General features: G+C 63.4%; 3 protein-coding genes across 4 annotated transcripts in view; 2 read left to right on the top strand and 1 right to left on the bottom strand.

Moving 5' to 3' along the window:
• Positions 1–3,224, top strand: part of WHRN (whirlin) — a 48,497-nt gene extending 45,273 nt beyond the window's left edge. The window contains exons 11-13 of one of the 2 annotated variants that reach the window (XM_050319782.1): positions 915–1,093; positions 1,718–1,840; positions 2,526–3,224. In XM_050319782.1, the coding sequence (XP_050175739.1) occupies positions 915–1,093; positions 1,718–1,840; positions 2,526–2,708 (485 nt within the window). In that variant the 3' untranslated portion in view covers positions 2,709–3,224. Of the gene's footprint in view, positions 1–914; positions 1,094–1,717; positions 1,841–2,525 lie in introns of those variants that run through there. The other variant, XM_050319781.1, reaches the window with a different exon arrangement.
• A 397-nt stretch (positions 3,225–3,621) lies between these two features.
• AKNA (AT-hook transcription factor) lies at positions 3,622–18,891 on the top strand. Its single transcript, XM_050320294.1, has 21 exons — positions 3,622–3,750; positions 8,547–8,816; positions 8,957–9,906; positions 10,374–10,448; positions 10,927–11,086; positions 11,226–11,383; positions 11,837–11,896; positions 12,003–12,103; positions 12,202–12,376; positions 12,476–12,603; positions 12,681–12,854; positions 13,040–13,489; positions 13,651–13,889; positions 14,100–14,304; positions 14,624–14,797; positions 14,981–15,084; positions 15,280–15,384; positions 15,472–15,571; positions 15,920–15,930; positions 16,309–16,474; positions 16,793–18,891. The coding sequence occupies exons 2-21, from the start codon at positions 8,657–8,659 to the stop codon at positions 17,061–17,063; spliced, it is 3,966 nt and encodes a 1,321-aa protein (XP_050176251.1). The 5' UTR covers positions 3,622–3,750; positions 8,547–8,656; the 3' UTR covers positions 17,064–18,891.
• The window catches only part of LOC126642292 (collagen alpha-1(I) chain-like), a 151,390-nt gene continuing 142,528 nt past the window's right edge, over positions 10,137–18,998 (bottom strand). Inside the window, exon 58 of the mRNA XM_050319754.1 lies at positions 10,137–10,148. The gene's annotated coding sequence lies outside the window, so the exon portion shown is untranslated. The remainder of the gene's footprint in view (positions 10,149–18,998) is intronic.

The raw sequence follows: 18,998 nt of genomic DNA, 5'->3' as shown, positions 1-18,998 counted from the left end.
CAGGGGATTCTCTTGGAGATGGAGAGGCAAATGGGTACGGGGCAGATGTCCCTCGGAGATGGAGAGGGAAGGGGGTCCCGGGGTATCCCTCGCAGATGAAGAAGGACGGGGAATCCCGGGGGTATCCCCGGCCCCCCTCGCCCTGTGGGACTGACACGAGTGGCAATGTCGCCCTCGTGTGGCCCCGTCCCGTCACTGCAATGGGCTCATTAACGGCGGGTTAATGAGGGCGAGGGGCGGCCGGGGTCAGGTCCTGCCCGGGGGGTGTCCGCAGAGGGACCCCAACTCCTGCGAGTGCCAGAGCCTCTGTCCCGGGCACCCAGCGCTCCCTGCTGTTCCTGGCATTCCCAGAGCCTCCATCTGCACTTGGTGTCTTTATTCTGGAAGACGAGAAAGCTCTTTTATGGTAGCGCGTCTTTGCTCGGGTCCGTTCCAGTCTCCTCCCCTGGAGCATGGTCTGGATAAACGGCCTCTGGCAGGATCCCGGGACTCATCACTCTCTCCCTCCATCCCGGTTTGGGATCTGAGTTGGATCCTGGACCTGAGTATGAGGCCACTTGTCCCCTGATGAGTACACGGCTCTGTCCTTGTGCCAGGAGGGTGGAGCCAGGTGGGGGTCAGGCTCTTGTCACAGGTGACAGGACAAGACGAAATCCCCTCAAGCTGTGGGGCTTCAGGTTGGATATTTCCAAATGAAATCTGGAAAGTTTTGTCAGTGAAAGGGTGGTCAGGCACTGGGACAGCTGAGCAATTGCGTGATTCGGAAGCTTGGGAGCCTGGCTCTGAAGCCCAGGTGTCAATCCCGGGGCACCTGCCCGGCCCTGGGAGCTGCCCTGGGAGCTGCCCTCGCCCCCTGCGTGCCCGGCCAGCCCCAGGGCTGTGCTGCCCGCCCTCTAACCCGCGTGTCTCCCCAGCCTCCACGCTCTCCCAGCTGTCGGACAGCGGGCAGACCCTCAGCGAGGACAGCGGGGTGGACATCGGGGAGCTCGAGAGCAGCGGCAAGGACAAGAGCCGGCAGCCGGGCCCTGGGAAAAGCCGGAGCCTCAAGGAGGCCGCGAGGAGCGAGGGGGCGGCAGAAGGGGCCTCCAAGCCGGTGAGGGCCCGGGGAGGGGGATGCTGATTGTGGGAGGGGGCACCTGGGGCTGTCCCCCCACTGCCTCGCCCGGCCAGTGCTGCTCCCTCCTCCCCACCAGGCAACAACTGCTCTTCTGTGCATCGAGGGGTTGTTCACCCTCTGTGATGAGCTGAGTGAGCTCTCTGGTGGGCTGAGCCGTGGGGAAAGGGGTCAGGAGTGGTTGAAAGGGGCTCTGTAGGGCTGACTCACTCCATGCTGGGTAAATCCAGTCCCTCCCAGCTCCAGCAAGCAGCTACAGGGGGCACGGCAGAGTCCCTGGCTCTGAGGGAACATCCCCAGGGCGCAGTGAAGTCACCTGTAGCCTGGAAGGGAAGGTGGCAGCAGACATCAGACGTAAACTGGAGGGTTTCTGATGGTGGCAAGGCGAGGGGCATAGGCAGGCAGGCAGAGAGCTGTTCTGCTCTTCCTCAAGTTCTTGCAGCCCTGCCCGTGGCTGGGATCTTGGCTGTCAGGAGTCAGGGAGCAAATGCAGGATGTGCCTGTCCCTCTCCAGTGCCCCTGCCTGCTGTGGGGCCCTGGCCACGGGAGCACAACGGGCACACAGTGTCCAGCCTCCCCCAGCAGTGCCCTCTCTCCCCACAGCCAGGGCTCCTGGAGCCCACGTCGTGTCTGATCCGGGTGTCCAAGAGCGCTCCCACCTTGGGCATCGCCATCGAGGGCGGAGCGAACACGCGGCAGCCGCTGCCCCGCATCGTCACCATCCAGGTAGGGCGGGCTGGGAACGGGAATAACTCCAGGAACATCCCATCTCTCTCCCTGGACAGGCTGGGAAGGCCTTTGAGCCACAGCCAGAGCGCGGGGGTGGTGGATTTTGGAGGTGCTTCCCCCTCCTACAGCCCTGCACATCCCCAGGCATCATCCTGCTGGGGGGTTTGCGTCCGTGTCCCGTGGATGATCCCACACCATAACAGACATCCTGGGAGCCAGGGATTTGCTGCAGACATTTCAGAGGGAGTCAGGGCAGCCCTGAAAGCTTGGCTGTTGTCTCCAGATGTCTGGAAACTCCCAGACAGAGGATTGGGGAGGGGGAGTGGTGGATGAGAGCCAGACGACTGAGCCCTCCAGAGCTGTCTCCCTGTTTGCTGTTTACTTGGGGCAAAATTCAAGTTATTTACAGCAAAAGAGAATCAGAGCTGACTGTGCCTCGGTTATTCTTGGCCACCCCAGCTGGCGCCACGCTCCAGGAGCAATCAGGAGGGGAGCCAAATTCATCCCCTCTCTCCAAAAAGCCAAATATCTCATATCCAACACGTTCATTCGCCGGTTCAGGGTGAACATGAGGGATACAAAATATATATCTTTTTTTTTTTTCCCCCCCCAAAAAAAACCACCTGGGTTGACCCAAGGGGGGGGATGGCGGGGAGGTGAGCTGACCACCTCTCTCCTGCAGCGCGGGGGGTCGGCACACAACTGTGGGAAGCTGAAGGTGGGCCACGTCATTCTGGAGGTGAACGGCACAGGACTGCGAGGCAAAGAGCACCGGGAGGCCGCCCGCATCATCGCTGAGGCCTTCAAGCTGAAGGACAAGGACTACATTGACTTCTTGGTCACAGAATTCAACGTGGCCCTTTAGGGATGGCTCTTGGGAGCGTGGAGTGGGATGGGGATGAAGGACAGCGCCGAGGTGTGAACGAGGTCCCACCACGCAGAGCCCGCGCGCGCAGACACCCCCAGCTTGTCCCCAGATGTCCCCTCGCCTGCTGTGGACTCACTGCCTGGGTAGGGCAGGCTGAGAACGGGCAGAAGTCACTGCACATCCCTCAAAAGCCTCCACCCTGTCCTGTCTGGGTTAGGGAAAACACCCTCTCCCCCTCTGCCAGGCAGGAGGACGGCAGAGGTCTGGGTGTCCCCGCTGTCATTTGAGTGCCACACACACAGCAAGGTGGGCCTGTGGCTCAGGCTGGAGGGGTTTTGGGTGGTGCCTGCTCTTGTGGGTGCTCACCCCCTGTGCCCAGGTGGGTCGCACAGGCCACGGGTGGGGAGGCAGAGAGAGCAACTGAAGGCCTTGTAAATCGCTGGCAACGTCGTCGTATTTATATATACAGAGCTTGTGCTTTTAATTTTTCAATAAATCTATCAGGGTAGAAAAGGGCTGTGGTTGGGGGGGGGGTTGCTGGGGGCTGGGATGGGGGGGGAAGAAGGGGCAGGGGTGACTGTGGGGCTCCCTAGGGCCGGCAGGGCAGGTGGTGGGCTGGGAGGGGATGCTCCATGTCAGCCCCATCCCGTCCCCATCCAATCCCATCCCATCACTTCCCATCCCGTTCCCGGCGATCCCGGGGGATGGGTAGGCGCAGCGCTCCAGCAGGGGGCGCCCGCGCTGCATAAATTATTTAAATGAGGCCCGTCTTCCGCGGCTCTGATTGGTCGCGCTCCGCGCGCTATGCAAATACAGTGGGGGCGGGGTTTATGCTAACGACGTCCCGCTCCCCGCCTGGCGGAGGGCGCCGATTGGTCGGGAGCGGCGGGTATGCTAATGAGCAGAGGCCACGCCCCCCGCCGCGGGCCGCGCTATTGTCCGGTGGGACCGGGACCGGGATCGGGATCGGGACCGGGATCGGGATTAGGATCAGGACCGGGACCGGGGCCGCCCAGCGTCGCTCAGGCCCTCCCTGCAGGTGGGCAGCGCGGGGCGCTCGCGGTTGGAGTGGAAAGGGGGGGTTGGCCCTCCAGCGGTGCCCCAGGGCCAGATGTGCCCCAGCTGTGCCCGGGGGGGCCGGGAATGGCTCGGCTGCTCCCTGATGCAGGGAGAGGAGCAGGGGGCCCCCGCGGCGCCGCTGGAGGCACAGCTGGAAGCACAGCCAGGGGGCCCGCGGGGCTGGCTCCATCCCCGGGGCCGCATCCAGCGCTCCCCGGGCGCATCCAGCGCTCTAAGCCCGGTTTAGGCAGCTGGGAGCCGGCTGGGGGTCTCTGGGCGGAGCGGGGGGAACTCTCGGGCCCTCCGGGGTCCCCGCGGCCGAGGAGACGGGACGCGCCGGGAGGATGCGGGAGGCACCAGGAGGATGCGGGACACGCCGCTCCTCGCCGAGGCGTGTCCTCCCCACGCCATCCGAGCCTCCGTGGCCCCGGGGAAACTTGTCATAACTTTCCTCACCGCGGTGCCTCCTCCCCGCCGGGCCCGGAGGGTTCCGGGCGGCTCGGTCGGGGGCTGCGGGGGCGGCTCGGAGCCGCTGCCGGGGCTCGGCGGGGGCTGCGGGACACGGGGCCGAGCCGCTGCCTGAGGCTCCTCCGAGGAAGTCGCAAGGGCAGCTTTCAGCTTCAGTTCCGTGTTTTATTTAAAGGGCGGCCGTGCTCCCGATAGCCGGTGGGTGCCAGTTCTGCAGCACCCTTTCCGTGCCTCCCGGGCAGGGATGTTTTAAGGGCTCGCGGAGCGGGAGGAACTCCGTGCACTGTCCATACAGGCTGGGAGAGCTCGGGGTGTTCAGCCTGGACAAGAGAAGGCTCCGGGGAGACCTTAAAGCCCATTCCAGGGCCTAAAGGGGCTCCAAGAGAGCTGAAGAGGGACTTTGGACAAGGGATGGAGTGACAGGACTAGGAGGAATGGCTAAACTGAAGGAGGGGTTAAAATTTGATTTTGGGAAGGAATTGTTCCCTGTGAGGGTGGGGAGGCCCTCTCACAGGTTGCCCAGAGAAACTGTGGCTGCTGCTGGATCCCTGGAAGTGTCCAAGGTAGGGTTGGACGGGGCTTGGAGCAACCTGGGATAGTAGTAGGTGTCCCTGCCACCTCTCTCTGCCCTGTGCTAATGAGGGCTCCCAGTGTCACCGGCTGTGCCGCGGTGACAGCGGCAGCTCTCTCCAGACAGGGATTAAGTCTGTCCTTCACGGGCATTATGGGCCATCCACCCCCGGCTGCTGCAGTTATGTTTGGGTTCCACCCCGGGGGGACACCTGGGCTGTTCCCGGGGAGAACAGGAGGGTCTCTAAGCTCAGGAAGAGGCAGGAAAACGGCTGCAGGAGCTCCCTGTCCTGCCGTGGGGCTTCACTTCGAGGCAAGTGATGGAGAGATGCCGTTTCCATGGGGTTTTGGTACCTCTCCATGGGGATGTGCCAGCGTGGGGGAGCTGGGGGCAGGTTTGGCCCCTCCAGGCAGTGGAATTTGGGTGACACGTGGGCTTTAGAGCCCTGATGTGATAACAGGCATGTGTTCTTTGAGAGGACAAGGGGATCTGTGAGGCTCTTCCTCACTGTGACGGTCCCTCCCTTGTTCTGGTAGGAAATAATGCAAACCGAGAACGCGGCGTTTCCGCTCCTCTGCCCTCTTTCATGCTCGGAAAAACGGGACTCTGTGGGCTTTAAAAAAGGGTTTATACACCAGGAATTCCTCCCTCCTGGAGTGCAGACACCCCTTGCCAAGTTCCAGCCTGAGGCCGTTCTGGCCCCTCCAAACCTCCCCAGAGGAGATCCAAATATCCATCCCTCGCCCAGGATGGGGGATAAAAGGGGTCTGGGGACCCCCTGCATCCCAGACAGGCACAGATGTGCAAGGGGGGCTTTAACCCCTTTCCCAGGCAAGTGATTTTTGGGGCACAGGGAAGGAGGGTGATCCCCCATCGCTCAGGGGCCGTGGGGATGGAGGTGTGGGGTTTAGAGCCCCCCCAGCCTGCCTGCTCTGCCCAGGGTTGACAGGGCAGCGAAGGCAGAGTGACAGCAGCCCTGTCCCCCCCCTCCACGTGTCACCCAGCCAGCCCTGGGGCGGAGGATGCTCTGTCTCCTCTGCTGTCACCACAGATAAACCCAGGAGCGAGGATGGATCCGTGCTGGCCTCGATTGCGCTGCTGTTTCTCAGCCTCACACGTGTAATGAGTTGGGCGGTCTCAGCCTCACACCTCCGTCTGCCCCACACGGGGTGGGATCACTGCCTGCAGGCAGGATCAGGGATTAGGAGCTGAGGGCAGGGGACAGGCAGAAACAACCCCTCCTGTCTGCAGGCCAAGCAGAGACCTGGCAGCACTCATCACTGCTGTGAGCACCCCCTCCCTCGGCCAGGCACCTCCACCCTGAGCCACAATTTGGGACAGCCCTGGCTGAGATTTGGAGGGCAGGAGAGGGGCTGAGGGCAGAGCAGAGTTCAGAGGTGCAAGACTTTCTTGTTGAGGCTTTGCAGCGTCTTTTTTTTAGCTCCTTTTCCAATTACGTTGTTGCAAAATCCCAGCTCTCAAAGAGCAAAATTTTTTAAAATAATAAATATATAAACATATATTATTTTTTGCATTTGCTTTGTGGCTCCTGTTTATGGAACCACATTATTTCTCAAGCTTTTCAGTGCTCCCATAACAGTGAGAAACTCACTGAAAAGGGGAGGAAAAAAAAAAAAAAGCCAAGATTTTTCTCTCTTACCACCATGACCATCAGTGGAGGGACTTTCTGGGAAAGCAATAGATGTGGCTGGATTTGGAAGTGGCTCCTGCAGACTGTGGCTTCTGTGGGCAGTGCAGCCTGGGCACCACTGCTCAGAAATGGGGTGCCAGCCAATGGTGTGTGGGTTGGGCATGGCCTCCTTCAAACCCCCCCAAAAGAGACCCAAAATATCCAGTATGGGGTTAAAGAACTGCCAGAACGGGGTGGGAAATGTTTTAATGCTCTTTGTCCCAAGAAAACAGGACCTGCAATCTCCTTTCTCCCACCACCAGCCCTCTGGGACACCCTGGGGTGGTGTTTGGGCTCCTCATCACTCAGGGATGCCGAGGGGCCTTGAGGTGGGATGGGAGGCACTTTGGTGGGGATCTCCAGGCCCCATCTCCAGGTTCTGGGATGTGATTCAAGGTGTAGGACTAGAAACATCCCAGCTCAGAGAGGGGCTAAAGCCCAAATCCCTCTTTAGCTGCGTTAGTGCAGGGCCTGAAGCATCCCGTGGGCAGCCCTGGTGGCAGGAGAAGCTGTGGAGCATCTGCAGGTGTGGAGATACCCGGTCAGTGTGTGGGGAAAAGCCTCATGCAAACAGCCCAGGGGGTTTGCAAAACCCTAAAAGACGATTTGGGGTTTGTTCCCTGCCTGGAACACCCCAAAGATGCAGGAGCTTGGAGCTCCTTGGAGCTTGGGCTTGGAGTGAGTTGCAAGGATGATGCCCAAGGACCTTGAACCAGGTGGCACCGGAAAATAACCCCCAAACCCCCACCAACACCCCAAAAAATTGCAGAGCTGAGGCTTGGGAGTAGATTAGGGGACTTCTCCCGGAGCGTGTGGGTGGCATGGGTAGGTTTGCTGCTCATCACCACCACTCCCGAGCCAGCAGCACCTCAAAATCACCCTCTGGCTAAAGACAGCCACCCCAGGGACCGTGCCGTGGTTTCATTAGCTCGTCAAGCTCTCCCCCGCGTGCCACTAATTACACAGTAACGAGCTGATTAATTGGCTGCCTGCAGATGTGCCAGGACATGCCACGGTGCCTGGGTATGGCTGCAGCATCCCTGGGGTTGTGAGCAGCATCTCGGCATGGGGGGCAAGGTGGACACCCCACTCCTTGCAGATCCGGAGAGGGTTGGAAATCCTGAGGGGAGGGTCCAGCTGGGTGAATTTGGGGGCTTTAAGGCTTAATTTTGTGCCTCCTCCTGACCCTCATCCTGATGTCTTTTAGAGGCTGATGGTCCCAGTGATCCCCCTCCCCTCTTTTGCTACAGCGTTTTGCTCCAAATTGGATTAAAAAACAAAGGGTTTGGATGGAAAATGGCTGTGGGGGGAGGGTCCAGCCCCCACTGCGCAGGGCCGGATGGGGTTAAAAAGTTGGTGGCTGCCTGCAAACTTGCAGGAAGCATCATTTCCTACTTCTGCAAAAGCTCAGCTGCCCCAAAAGCACAGGAAGGTTTTGGGGTGCTCTGAATGATGCTGCTTTGGGGACCCCAGGTGGGCTCACAGTGATGGGGGTGTCCTGGGGGTACTGGTACAGGGTGAGTTCCCTGCAGGGGGCTGGTTGAGCCTGGTTTTTGGCCAAAATTTGGGGGGTTGGGCTCCAATCTACCTGGGGGGATGCTGATGGGAAAAGCCCGTGACCTTTCTTGCTACACACCCCGCGCTGGGGTTTTGACATCTGGCGTTTCTCGAGCGGCTGCCGCGGCTCTGGGAACCCCAGGAGTGGGTGAGGGGGAGCTCGTGCTCTTGGGTTATCCGTGGAATGAGTGTGCCAGGTCTCTGCTGCGATTCCTCTCGTTGTCAGCCCCCCAGATCCAGAGGGGTTTTGGGGTGCTCCCGCCTCCCCCAGCACCATCCTGCACCGTGATGGCACCGCTGATGGTCCCCAGGGCTGGGGTGACATCCCCAGGGTGCCAGCACGGGCTGGGTGTTCCCTGGGAGGGGAGGCTGCTCTTCCCCTGGATTTAGGGGGGCAAGGGAAGTCCTGGCAGTGGGGGAACACACCTCAAACAGAGCCCACCACGTCCTGCTGACATCCCTCCCTCTCCCTCGCCTCCCCCCGCCCCAGGACGCGGCGGCGATGTTGTGACCTACATTCGTGACGAGGAGGTCCCCAGCCCGCCGCCACCATCGGGCCATGAAGCGGCACAAGTGACAGGGGCGGCCGTGCCCGCGGCCATGGCCAGCCCGGCACCATGGCTGCACTGCACACAAACAGAGCTGACGCCCTGGGAGGGAGAGGACGAGGAGGAGGAGGAGGAAGAAGACGACTTTGAGAGGCGGATGGACGAGGACGGGGTCATCGGCCTGGGGGAGGGTGCCAGGAGCCCACCGTGGGGTGAGTCGTCCCCTCCCTCCTGCCCAAAGCCCCTCGCGGGGGTGGTCCCAGATGCGCTGGAGCCAAGGGGGGCTGCGGGAAGGGTGGGGGCACCGTCTGGGTCCGGCTGGCAGCAGCCCCGCGCCGCTGGTGTTTTGCAGGTGACGGTGAGGACCTGGAGGAGGGGTCCCCGGTGGAGGAGGGTCGCTGGCACCCGCAGCGGGACCTGGCAGGGCAGGACGAGGAGCGGGGCAGCTCCGGCGGGGACGAGGGGCCCTGGGGGGCAGAGAGTGACGGGGAGCCCTACCCCGAGCTCTCCTTCGAGGGCCGGTGGGGCTCGGGGTCCAGCGGCAGCCCCGAGGCTCTGCGGGAACACCAGGCTCTCTGCCAGCCCCGCGGCTGCAGCACGGATGGTGGGGACACCTCGGCGCTGTCGGACACCAGCCCTGGCCCTGCCACCCCATCCCGCCGACCCCGGGGCTGGGGCACGGCCGGGGACACCTCTGGAGGGCACGGGCGGGGATGGACTCCGAGACGGAGCCTCCCACTGCCCCACTCCACCGATGAGCCCCGCGACGCCACCAGACCCGAGCCTGTCCCCAAGCCCCAAACAGCCCCTGGCACCACTGACTTGGCACCCCCGGAGGAGCCCCGGGGCGCCGGGAGCCCCCCAGCACCCCAACTGCACGACAGGTCCCGGGTGCCCAAAAAAGCGGCGCCCACGGGGGTGCCCCCCAAGCCCGCCCGGCAGTCGCGGTCCCTGAGCCCCCGGCGGGGAACGGGAGGCAAGGGGCACAGGGATGCCTCGGGAACGGGCACGGATGGCACCCAGTACGGCCGCGGGCGCCTCAACCACCCCCTGCCCGACCTGTCCAAGGTGGAGGCGCGGGTGAAGTTCGACCAGAGCTACCGCCCCCCTCGGGGCCGGGTCCTGCCCGCCCGCCCCAGGGTGCCCGGTGGCCCCGTCGGCTTCAAGTCCCCGGCCGAAATCGTGCGGGAGGTGCTGCTGAGCAGCGGGGAGGGGGTCTCCCCGCAGCCCCCCAGCGCCGCCGGGCTGCCACAGGAGTTCAGGTCCCCCAAACAAGCCACCGCGCTGGTGCAGCAGCTCCAGGTAACGCCCAGCTCCTCCCACTCCGGCAGGAGAGTTCGTACAGGGAGGGTCACTAAGGTGGGGGAGAAAAAGGGGTGGTGGTGAAATGGGGATGTCACCGGCTTCGTGAGCTGGTGCTGTGTCACCCATGGGAGGTTGGTGGTGGTCACCCCTTCTCAGTCCTACACGGGCGGGAGGGAAGGAGCAGACAGGGATGTGGGCAGTGCTCAGGCTGGAGGCACTGGGATGTCCCCTGGGATGCCCTCCTGTCCCCTGGGAGGAGAGGGGAGCTCTCCCCATGTAAACAAACGGGATCCACATTTGCCCCAGAAGGGCCGGGCGCTTTGGGGGTGGGTTTCTGCACTCCAGAGTGTCGCCCACCTATAGGAGCTCCCCCAGGCCTGTTGTCCTCACACAGGGCTGTCTCCCCCCTTTGCCATCCCCCCCTGTACCGGGTGCTGTCACCCACTGGTGTCCCCTCTCTGCAGGACGACTACCACAAGCTGCTGACCAAGTACGCCGAGGCTGAGAACACCATCGACCAGCTGCGCCTGGGGGCCAGGGTGGGTGTGGGGTTGGGGTGGCTCCGGGGGGTCCCCCACTCTGCTCCTCCCTCCCTGGGGTTATTCAGCGTGTCTTCCTCCCCCAGCTCTCCTCCTCTTCCTCCTCGCGGGGAGCTGCGGTTGAGCAAGCCTGGCCCGGGGAGGGAGGGGTGAGGCCACCGCAGAGCCCACAGCAAACCGGCGGCCACCGTGCCCGCCTCGTGGTGGGATCGCCCTCCGTGCCAGGGGGGCGGCTGAGCCAGAGTGTCCCTAAAATGGCGAGGCACTTCACTGAGATGGCAGGGCCACCGGCGGAAGCGTGTCCCCGTGTCACCTCTGCCACCTCCCGCCCTGCTCCGCTGCGTGGGTGGGGAAACTGAGGCAGGGCTGTGCTCCCCCACGCACTTGAGGTGCTTCAGGGTGCCCCGGGGGCACGGTGGGTGGGCGGTGCCGGGGTCGGGGTGCAGGGTGGGTACCTGAACCCGCCGTCCCTGCCCAGGTGAGCCTGTTCTCGGACCCGCCCCAGCCCAGCCACAGCCTGGCCGTGGGCACCGTGGGCAGCGGCTGCCGTGTGATGACCCTCAGCATCCCACAAGCCCGGACGGCAGCTCTTGGCACGGACACAGCCACGGCCACAGCCTCCACCTCGCCAGCTGGAGGTGGGTCGATCCGTGTTTCCTGTCCATCTCATCACCCTCCTGACCCGTTTTTTGGGGGGATGCTCACCCAACACCCGCGGATTCCTCACAGTGCAGGGGGAGGGTCCCCAGGGTCACTTGTCCTCGTGTTTTCTCGCAGCTCCAGCACCGGGACCATCAGATCGGGGGGGTTCACCCCATCCCCGATCCCCCCCTCCACCCGGGGGGGGCTGCCCCAGCTGCCCCGGGCCGTGCTGCTGCCCCGGCCCTCGGCTGACCCGGGCTCTGGCAGGGCAGAGCCGCAGGCTGCAGGCACAGGCAAGGACCGGGGGGCTGTGAGGGGGTCTGCGTGGGGCTGCAGGGTGGAGGGGGTGTGGGGGAAGTGCTGGGGGCTGTGGGAGGGGGCTGGTGGGGGTGACTGAAGGGCTACATGGGGTGTGCTGCAGGGAGGGGTTTGGGGGGAATGCAGGATGGCTTGAAGGAGGAGGGCTGTGGGGTCTGCAGGGATGGGAGCTGCTGTGGGTTTGGGGGGAATTGGGGCGGCTATGGGGCTGCAGGGGGCTGTAGACCTATAGGTTACTGCAGGAGGGCTGTGGGGAGAGAGTGCGTTGAGGGGGATATGGAGGGGGCTGGGGAGGGGAGTTGCCGGGGGTGCAGCTAGGGGGAGACTTTTGATGGGGGGCAGTGGGCAAGGGGCCTGGGGAGCGCTGAGGGGACCTGCGGAGGGAGAGCTGCTGCAGGGTCGGGCTCAGCCCGTTCTCTCCTGGCCAGGTGGAGTCCTTCGAAAGATGGATCCGTGGGGGGAGCTCCCCACTCTCGGAGCAGCTCCAGGTGTGTCAGCCCCTTCCCGGACCCCCAACCCGGGGCGGGACCACGCTGGGTTTTGGGGCCCAGTGCCGAGCGGGCAGGGTCGGACCCCGCATTCCTTGTGCCGCAGAGGATGAGGCTGCTGAAGGACGCGCAGGATGCACTGGAGCGGGAATACTTGCGTGGCCGACAGCAGTTCCAGGGGGCTGCGGGGGGCTTTGATCCTGACCGGTACGTGCTCGACCCCCACGGGCCACCCCTCCAAAGCCCGCAGGTCCCCGGGGGTCATTGTACATCCCCCCCTGGCACTGACTGCCGATGTCTTTCAGGGCGGTAGAAGAGGAGATTTACCGCCTGGGGCTGCGCCTGGAGGGGCTGAAGGAGGGGCTGGAGCCGGGGGGCAGGCGGCCTCCCCCCCTGCAGTCCCCTCCGCAGCCCCTTCCTCAGCCCCGATGCCCCCCAGCCCCGTCCCCACCGCCGGTCACCCACTCCCCACCCCCCGAGGTGAGCTGGGGGTGCAGAGGTGCTGGGATGGGGGCACCCTGCTGCAGCTGGGGGGGGGGGACATGCCTCTCGACCCCCGCCTTTTGCTGTGCCCTGCAGAACCCTGCACTGGTGGAGGGTCCCTTGGGGACAGCGGGGGACCACGAGGGAGTGATGGGGGGGCTGCCCTGGCCCCTCTGGCACAAGCAGCTCCAAGTGGAGGAGGATTTCGGGGACCTACTGGAGCGGTGAGTGCCCTCGTGGCAGCGTGGGAGGGGCTCGGGCAGGGAGCATCTCCCCGAAACCACCCTGTGATCCCCTCCAGGTACAAGCACTTCAAGTCCCTGCCGGCGTCGCTGAGCCTGGAGCAGCTGAGTCTGGTGGGGAGCGGGTCCCAGGAGGAGGTGGATGCTCCTGCAGCACGGGACGGTGGCCCCGGCAAAGTCCCCTGCAGGACACGGTCACTGGAGGAGGGGGCCGACCTGGAGACCTTCCCCTTGTAAGTGCTGAGGGAGGACGACTCCCCAGGCAGGGCGAGCAGGAATTTGCCCTCCGGGCTCCTGTTTTGCCTCACTGGCTTCAGAGTTCACGTCCTCCACGGGAGAGCTGCTGCAGCAGGGATCTCCCCACGTTTGGGATTGCTCTGCCTCATCCTCATTGTCCATCCCTTCCCTTCCCCCACAGGCATCCCCCGGAGAGAAAAGCTGCACTGCTGCCCTCCAGGGGACCCCCAAAGGCAGAGGGGACAGGGGGCCACCCATCCCCTGCCACCTCTGAGGAGCCACCAGCCACTGCCAAGCCCCACCTGGTGGCCTCCGGACCACCACGGGCGCCCCTGTCCCGGCCGCAGCAGCGGGACGGGCAGCGCTGCCCCCCAGCACGGGCCCCGCAAGGTGAATCCCCTGCGTGCCCCCCTCTGCCAGCACCCCTAGACCCTTTCGGGGGTCCTGGGGTGCTCAGCACCGATCCTGCTGTGCCCGTGCCCCTGCAGGAGCAGCGCATTGTGTCACCGGAGACGGACAGTGGCTTCGTGGGCTCGGAGGCCAGCAGGGTGTCACCCCCCGTGCACACCCCCGAGCACCGCCCCCCTGGCAGCGGGTACGGCCCCCAGACCCTGCCTTCAGGAATTCAGGGGTACGGGCTGTCGGCTCTGTCTGCGGGGGACTGAAGAGGAGCAGGGATAGGGGGAGAGGCTTCACGGACTGGGGGTGCTGGGGCGGTTGGAGATGTGCAGGGTGGCCCATGGCTGGGGGCTGAGCCATGAGGGCTCCCTGCATGACCCCTCTCATCCCCAGGACCCCCGGTGCTCTGGGACCCTCTATCCCCATCCCAACGACCCTCCGTGCCCCACGGAAGAGAGAGACGACCCCACTTCCCTCCGAGAGAGCACTGATGGGCATCTACCCCACGGGCGGGCAGGGAGGCACGGGGGGGCCCTGCCTGCCCCCCAGCACCCCCTCGCAGAGCAGTTCCCCCCCTCGCTGGGCCGAGAGCGCGGGCAGCGAGGCGGGACCCGACCCCGGCGGTGACGGAGGTGAGCAGGCAGCGCTTGGGGAGGGACGTGTCCTCAGGGAGAGAGATTTGGGGGGCCCCGGCCGTGGGAGGGCGGGGGAGGGGGAAGAAGCTCTGATTTATGGTGTTCCCAAACCCCTTTGGGTGCAGGACTGGGGATGTCTCCTGAGATTCTCCCTCCTGGGGCAGAGGGGCCAACCCCGTTTCTCACACTGCTCCCTTTCCTCCCCAGCTCACACGGACTCGGAGGTGGGAGACAGGAGCTGTGCCAGCACCAGTGGACACCCGCCAGCCATGGCCAGGAGGGTCCCTCCATCCCCAGCCCCAACCAGCCCGCCCCCATCCCCTGAAACGCCGTCCCCCACCCTCCTGTCCCCCGACCTGCCGTCGCTCAACCCGGCTCACTGTGACCTGCTGGGCTCCCGTCTGGAGCGTGAGTGAGTGTCCATGTAACCCCAAACCAAGCCAAACCCCCTCTGGGTGGCACAGGGAACCCCCCCAAAGGCACCCCTACATTCTGCTGGGCAGCAGGAAGTTCCCCTTCTTGGAGAGCCGGGACCTTGCTGGGGCTGAGCCCTCCAAACTCGTGACACGTGTGGTGGCTGAGACTGGATGGACCCCCAGGCTTGGTTTTGGGGAGCCTCACAGCTGCTGGGTGCTGGTGGTGGGGATGGGGGGGTGTGGAGGATGGAGCAGCCCTGCTGGGGTCGTTGGTGGCTGCAGATGCCCCCTCAGCGTGGCCTCTGTCCCGCACAGCCAGGCCATCCGGGAGCTGCAGGAGGAGGTGTGGCAGCTGCGGCGGCGGCTGGAGGAGAGCCTGCGGCGCTCCCGCAGCTATCCCGAGGGAAAAGCCACTCCCCGTGTCGCCCCGGCCAGGAGGCAGCCCGTGGGCAGCGCACCATCGTCCCCCCAGGACGCAGCACCCGCGGGGTAGGTGACAGGAGGGACCTGGGGGGGCGACACTGTGTCCCATGGGCGTGGGGACACCCCCAGCCCCAGCCATGTCCCCCCTCTGCTGTGACAGGGAGAGGTTGGGCTGGGGGGGACCGGCAGCTGGCTGTGTGGGGTCACTGAGGGGTCTGGGTGATGACAGCATCTCTGTCCCCTCCGCAGGGAGCTGAGCCCCCCGGCGCGGGGCAGGGCGCCCCCCGGGGTCGCACCCACGCGGAGGGGGAGGTCGGCATCGCTGCCACGGGACAGGCCGGAGCTGGACCTCAGTAAGTGGGACTCCAGCGGGGTGGGGATAGAGGGGACAAGCCCCTCCCTGTACGCCCCTCCCCGAACGGACTGGGGTGTTGGTGGGGCTGTGGGACTGCAGGGACCAGGCAGGTCCTGGTGGTCCCATAAGACCCCACAGTGGGTCCTGCCTCAGACTCATCAGATCCCACCCCACTTCCCTCTCCTATCCACAGCCTCCGAGTCGGACCCCTCACCCTCTGGCCCCAGGGCACCCTCGTCCCTGCGGAAGCACCCTGGGAGCCCCCTAGGAGCGGTGACATTCCGGGGACAGTACACAGGTGGGTGCTGGTGGCGGTCAGTGCTGGGGGTGGGGTGGCCACCCCCACTTTGGGGTCCCCGGCCGTGCTCACGCTGGGTTTTGGCAGGGACACGGTACCAGGGGGACACCCCGTGCTGCCCCAGCACCCCGAGAGGAGCCAGGCACCCCGGGGTGCCCCCGATGTCACAGGAGCAGGACATCAGCAGGTGAGTGGGGAGCAGCCCCCAGCCCCTTCTGGCCTTCCCTACCACCTGCTAATAGAGCTGCTAATGACTAATTCGTTAATTAGGGAGGCTCGGGGAGGGGGGACCCCATTCCTCATGACCCTTGTTCCTCGGCCAGACCCCTCTGCCCTGGGGCTGCAGCCACTGGTGTTACTGGGAGCAATGGGAGCCTGACCCAGGTGCCAGTGCAGAGCCCATTTTTGCAGACCCCTCTTTGTATCAGCCCCCACCCCATCACAGCCACTCCCCCAAACCACTCTGCTCTTCCCAAAGCATCCCTCGCTTGTTCCTCACGGGACATTCCCGTTTTCCTCCCTGCTCTCTCCATAGATGGATTCTGGGTGGGTGATGCCACCCAGCAGCCCCAGCACAGCACCCCAAGGAGGACACGCTGCCCCACTTGCCGGGCACCTCTGGGCCTCCCCGTGCCAGGCAGCAGGGACAGAGCCACGCACGGTGGGTGACAGGGTGACACGTGTCCATCCCTGCGTGGGGGCTGGGCAGGGAACAGCCCTCAGCTCCCTGGCACTGCTTGGGCACAGAAGCGACAGCAAGCAGTGACAGCCAGCAGTGCCACCTGCGGGCATGGGTGTGCCCACCCAGCAGTGGCTGCCCAGGGGGTGATGTCATCTGGGACTGCCGCTCGATGCACAGCCCTGGGGACATCCAGCACCTCTGGGGACATCTAACCCCCCAGCCATCTTCCTCTCTCCCCACAGCAGAGCGTGGCTCCGGTGCCACATCCCCCCCCGACTCCCACGTTGGTCCCCGAGCCGAGAAGCTGGAGCAGCCTGGATTTTGGTACCTGGCAGCCGGTCCTGCTGCCACCGCTGCCACCGTCTGCCTCGCCCCCGTCCCCCTCGTGCCTTACGTGCCCTCCGTGCTGTAAGGATGCTCTGTGGGCATGTGGGGAGGGGTCCTAGAGTGGGTCAGCATCCCCCAGGGGTGCAGGGTGAATCCAGGAAGGGCTGTGCCCACTCTAAGGACCTGCTGGTTGGCCCCCAGATCCCATCCAGGTGGGAATGGGGTGACACAGCCGCAGCTCCTTTGGGGAGGGGTCTGAGCGGAGGGGAAAGGTGCTGGAGGGTGGGGGTGGGTGAGGTGGGGGAGAGGGATGAAAACAAGGCAGAAGGGGGGCACAGAGCCTCAGTGGAGGGGCTCAGGAGCAACGCTGAGCCCATGTCCCCTTCTTCTTCTTCCCAGCTACTGCTCCCCAGCAGTACCTACCTCAGCCACGGCCGGGGTCCCCCTGCACCTCACCGCGGGGCACCGGCGGGCACAGCGACCCCCCCGGGCACAGCCCGGCCACCGCTGCCTCAGCCTGGACCTGGAGGAGCTGGATGAGCTGAACTGGTCCCTGAGCCGGGCCGTGGAGGCTGCCCAGAGTGTCAGGGTGACCACCAGCCGCATGAGCCGGGCACTGGCCGCTGAGCTAGGCCGGGCACGGGACCTGCGCGGCTCCTGCCTCTTCTGAGGGTCCCACGGAGCTCCTGCCTCCCCTGAGGGTCCTGCAGGGCCTGAGGGGCTCCTGCCTCTTCTGAGGGTCCCGCCAGCACCTTCCAAGCCATCCCTGCTCTCGCAGCAGGCAGGGATGAGGAGGAGGATGGTGTCCCACCCCACCTGCCATCAGCAGCCCTGCACTGGGTGCTCCCTGCCAGATCAGGGGACACCAGGGCTGGAGGCATCTCCAGGGAGTCTTGCCCTGGTTCCCACGCCCTTCCTGCTTGCCTGAAGATCCTGAATTGCTTTTCTGTTTGTCTGTGTGTTTTCAGGACCACTCAAGCTGCAGGAGGGGGGAAGGTGTGGGCAGGGCTCTCTTGGGACCTGCAGCACCCTGGGGAATGAGCTCCAGCCCCTGGGACCAAGGAGGTGGTCCCGTGTCCCCCCCCCAAGGCAGTGGCCACCCCAACCTAAGCACTTCTGGGGGTGCTGTGACCTGGTGTAGGTGCTGCACTGGTCGAGCCCCCCTTGGCAGCTGTGTTTACCTCTGTGCCTGCGTGGGCAGACATACCTGTGATTCCCTATTCCACCCCTTCCCCAGATTTTAGGCCTCCTCTGGGGGCTCAGCCCATGTGTCCCCCTCCTGCTCTGCCCTTGGACTTGAACCCAACAGGATCCTTTTTGGGGAAACTCTTCTTTTTGTAGGTTTGGGTTGTTGTTTTTTTTTTTTACTTATTTTTCCTCAAGATAGCTACTAAGCAGCTAAACCACTCTTTGAGGGTTGATTGATGATATATAACGTGTGTGTGTATATATATGTATCTATATAAGGATATATCCAGACAGAGATAAATCCATGTCTATCTATATTTAGATATATATCTCCAGAAAGACAGATGATATATCTCTCTATATAAATCTGTATATACACAGATCTGTATCTGTAGATATATCTTTACATAGATACACACATATATATATATATATATATATATATATGGGTTTTCATTTCCAGCACAACCCTTAGGGCATTTGTGGGGTTTTTTTGGCCATCCCTGCATGTGGCCGCCCACAGCATCATCCAGGCAGAAAATGAAATGAAGGATTTTGGGGTTTCCCCCTGGGATTCCCAGTCGGGTAGAGGGAAAAAAATCACCCTGCAAGACTGAGCTGGGGGGCAGATGTGGTGCTGAGGGGGGTCTGCAGAACCCCTGTCCCTCCCAGCTGGGTTTGTCATGAGTTAATGCCTATTTTTTTTTAAAGGAATTTGACGTGGTCAGAGCAGCTTTTCCTGGGATGGGTCCAGTCAAACCCCTCCAGCACCTCCTGTGGCACCCCAGCTCTGTTTATCTGTAGGACCTACCTAAAGTGCCAGTGTCAAATCTTATTTATTTTTGCTTTTATTTGTGGTACAGAGACCCCCATTTGGGGGTGGGGTGGTATCAGTGCCATCCCCAGCGAGTGACTCAGGACCGGAGCCTTCCTGAGCAATCCCTGAGCCTGATCCTACACCCAGCCCAGAGGGGACAGGGAGGGGCTGGGAATGGGGCTGCCCCCACCCCTCTGCCCTTTTTGGGGGGAGAAGGGTGGGCTGGGGGGATTTTAAAGAGGATTTCTGTGGCTCTGGTTGCCTCTGCTCGTGCCTGTGTCCCAAACTGGAAGCTGTGATCCCCCCCAGCCCAGCCAAGGTACGATGGGAGCGTGTGGGAAGCACATTTGACTGTCCCAAACGCAGCAGCCAGGAGCGAAAGGATGGGTTTTTCCCCTTATCCCCTATTTTTTAATGCCCAGCAGAGCCACTGGGCTGGTATTTTGTACTAAGAAATCACCTATTTTTGAAGGAAATAAACGTGGTTGGATGACTTTGCGTGCTTGTTTTCCTTTCCAAAGCCATTTCTCGGGGAGTTTTGGCACCGCCGCACCACGATCCCTCTGCTGGAGGTGTGTGGGGCTGGGTGGGGTATTTCCC

This window comes from Myiozetetes cayanensis, unplaced genomic scaffold (assembly GCF_022539395.1).
Source record: "Myiozetetes cayanensis isolate MyiCay16 unplaced genomic scaffold, myiCay2020 scf23, whole genome shotgun sequence".
In the NCBI taxonomy this organism is placed as follows: domain Eukaryota; kingdom Metazoa; phylum Chordata; class Aves; order Passeriformes; family Tyrannidae; genus Myiozetetes; species Myiozetetes cayanensis.
The sequence above is the reverse complement of the archived record's forward strand: the minus strand, read 5'-3'. Positions and strand labels throughout refer to the sequence as shown.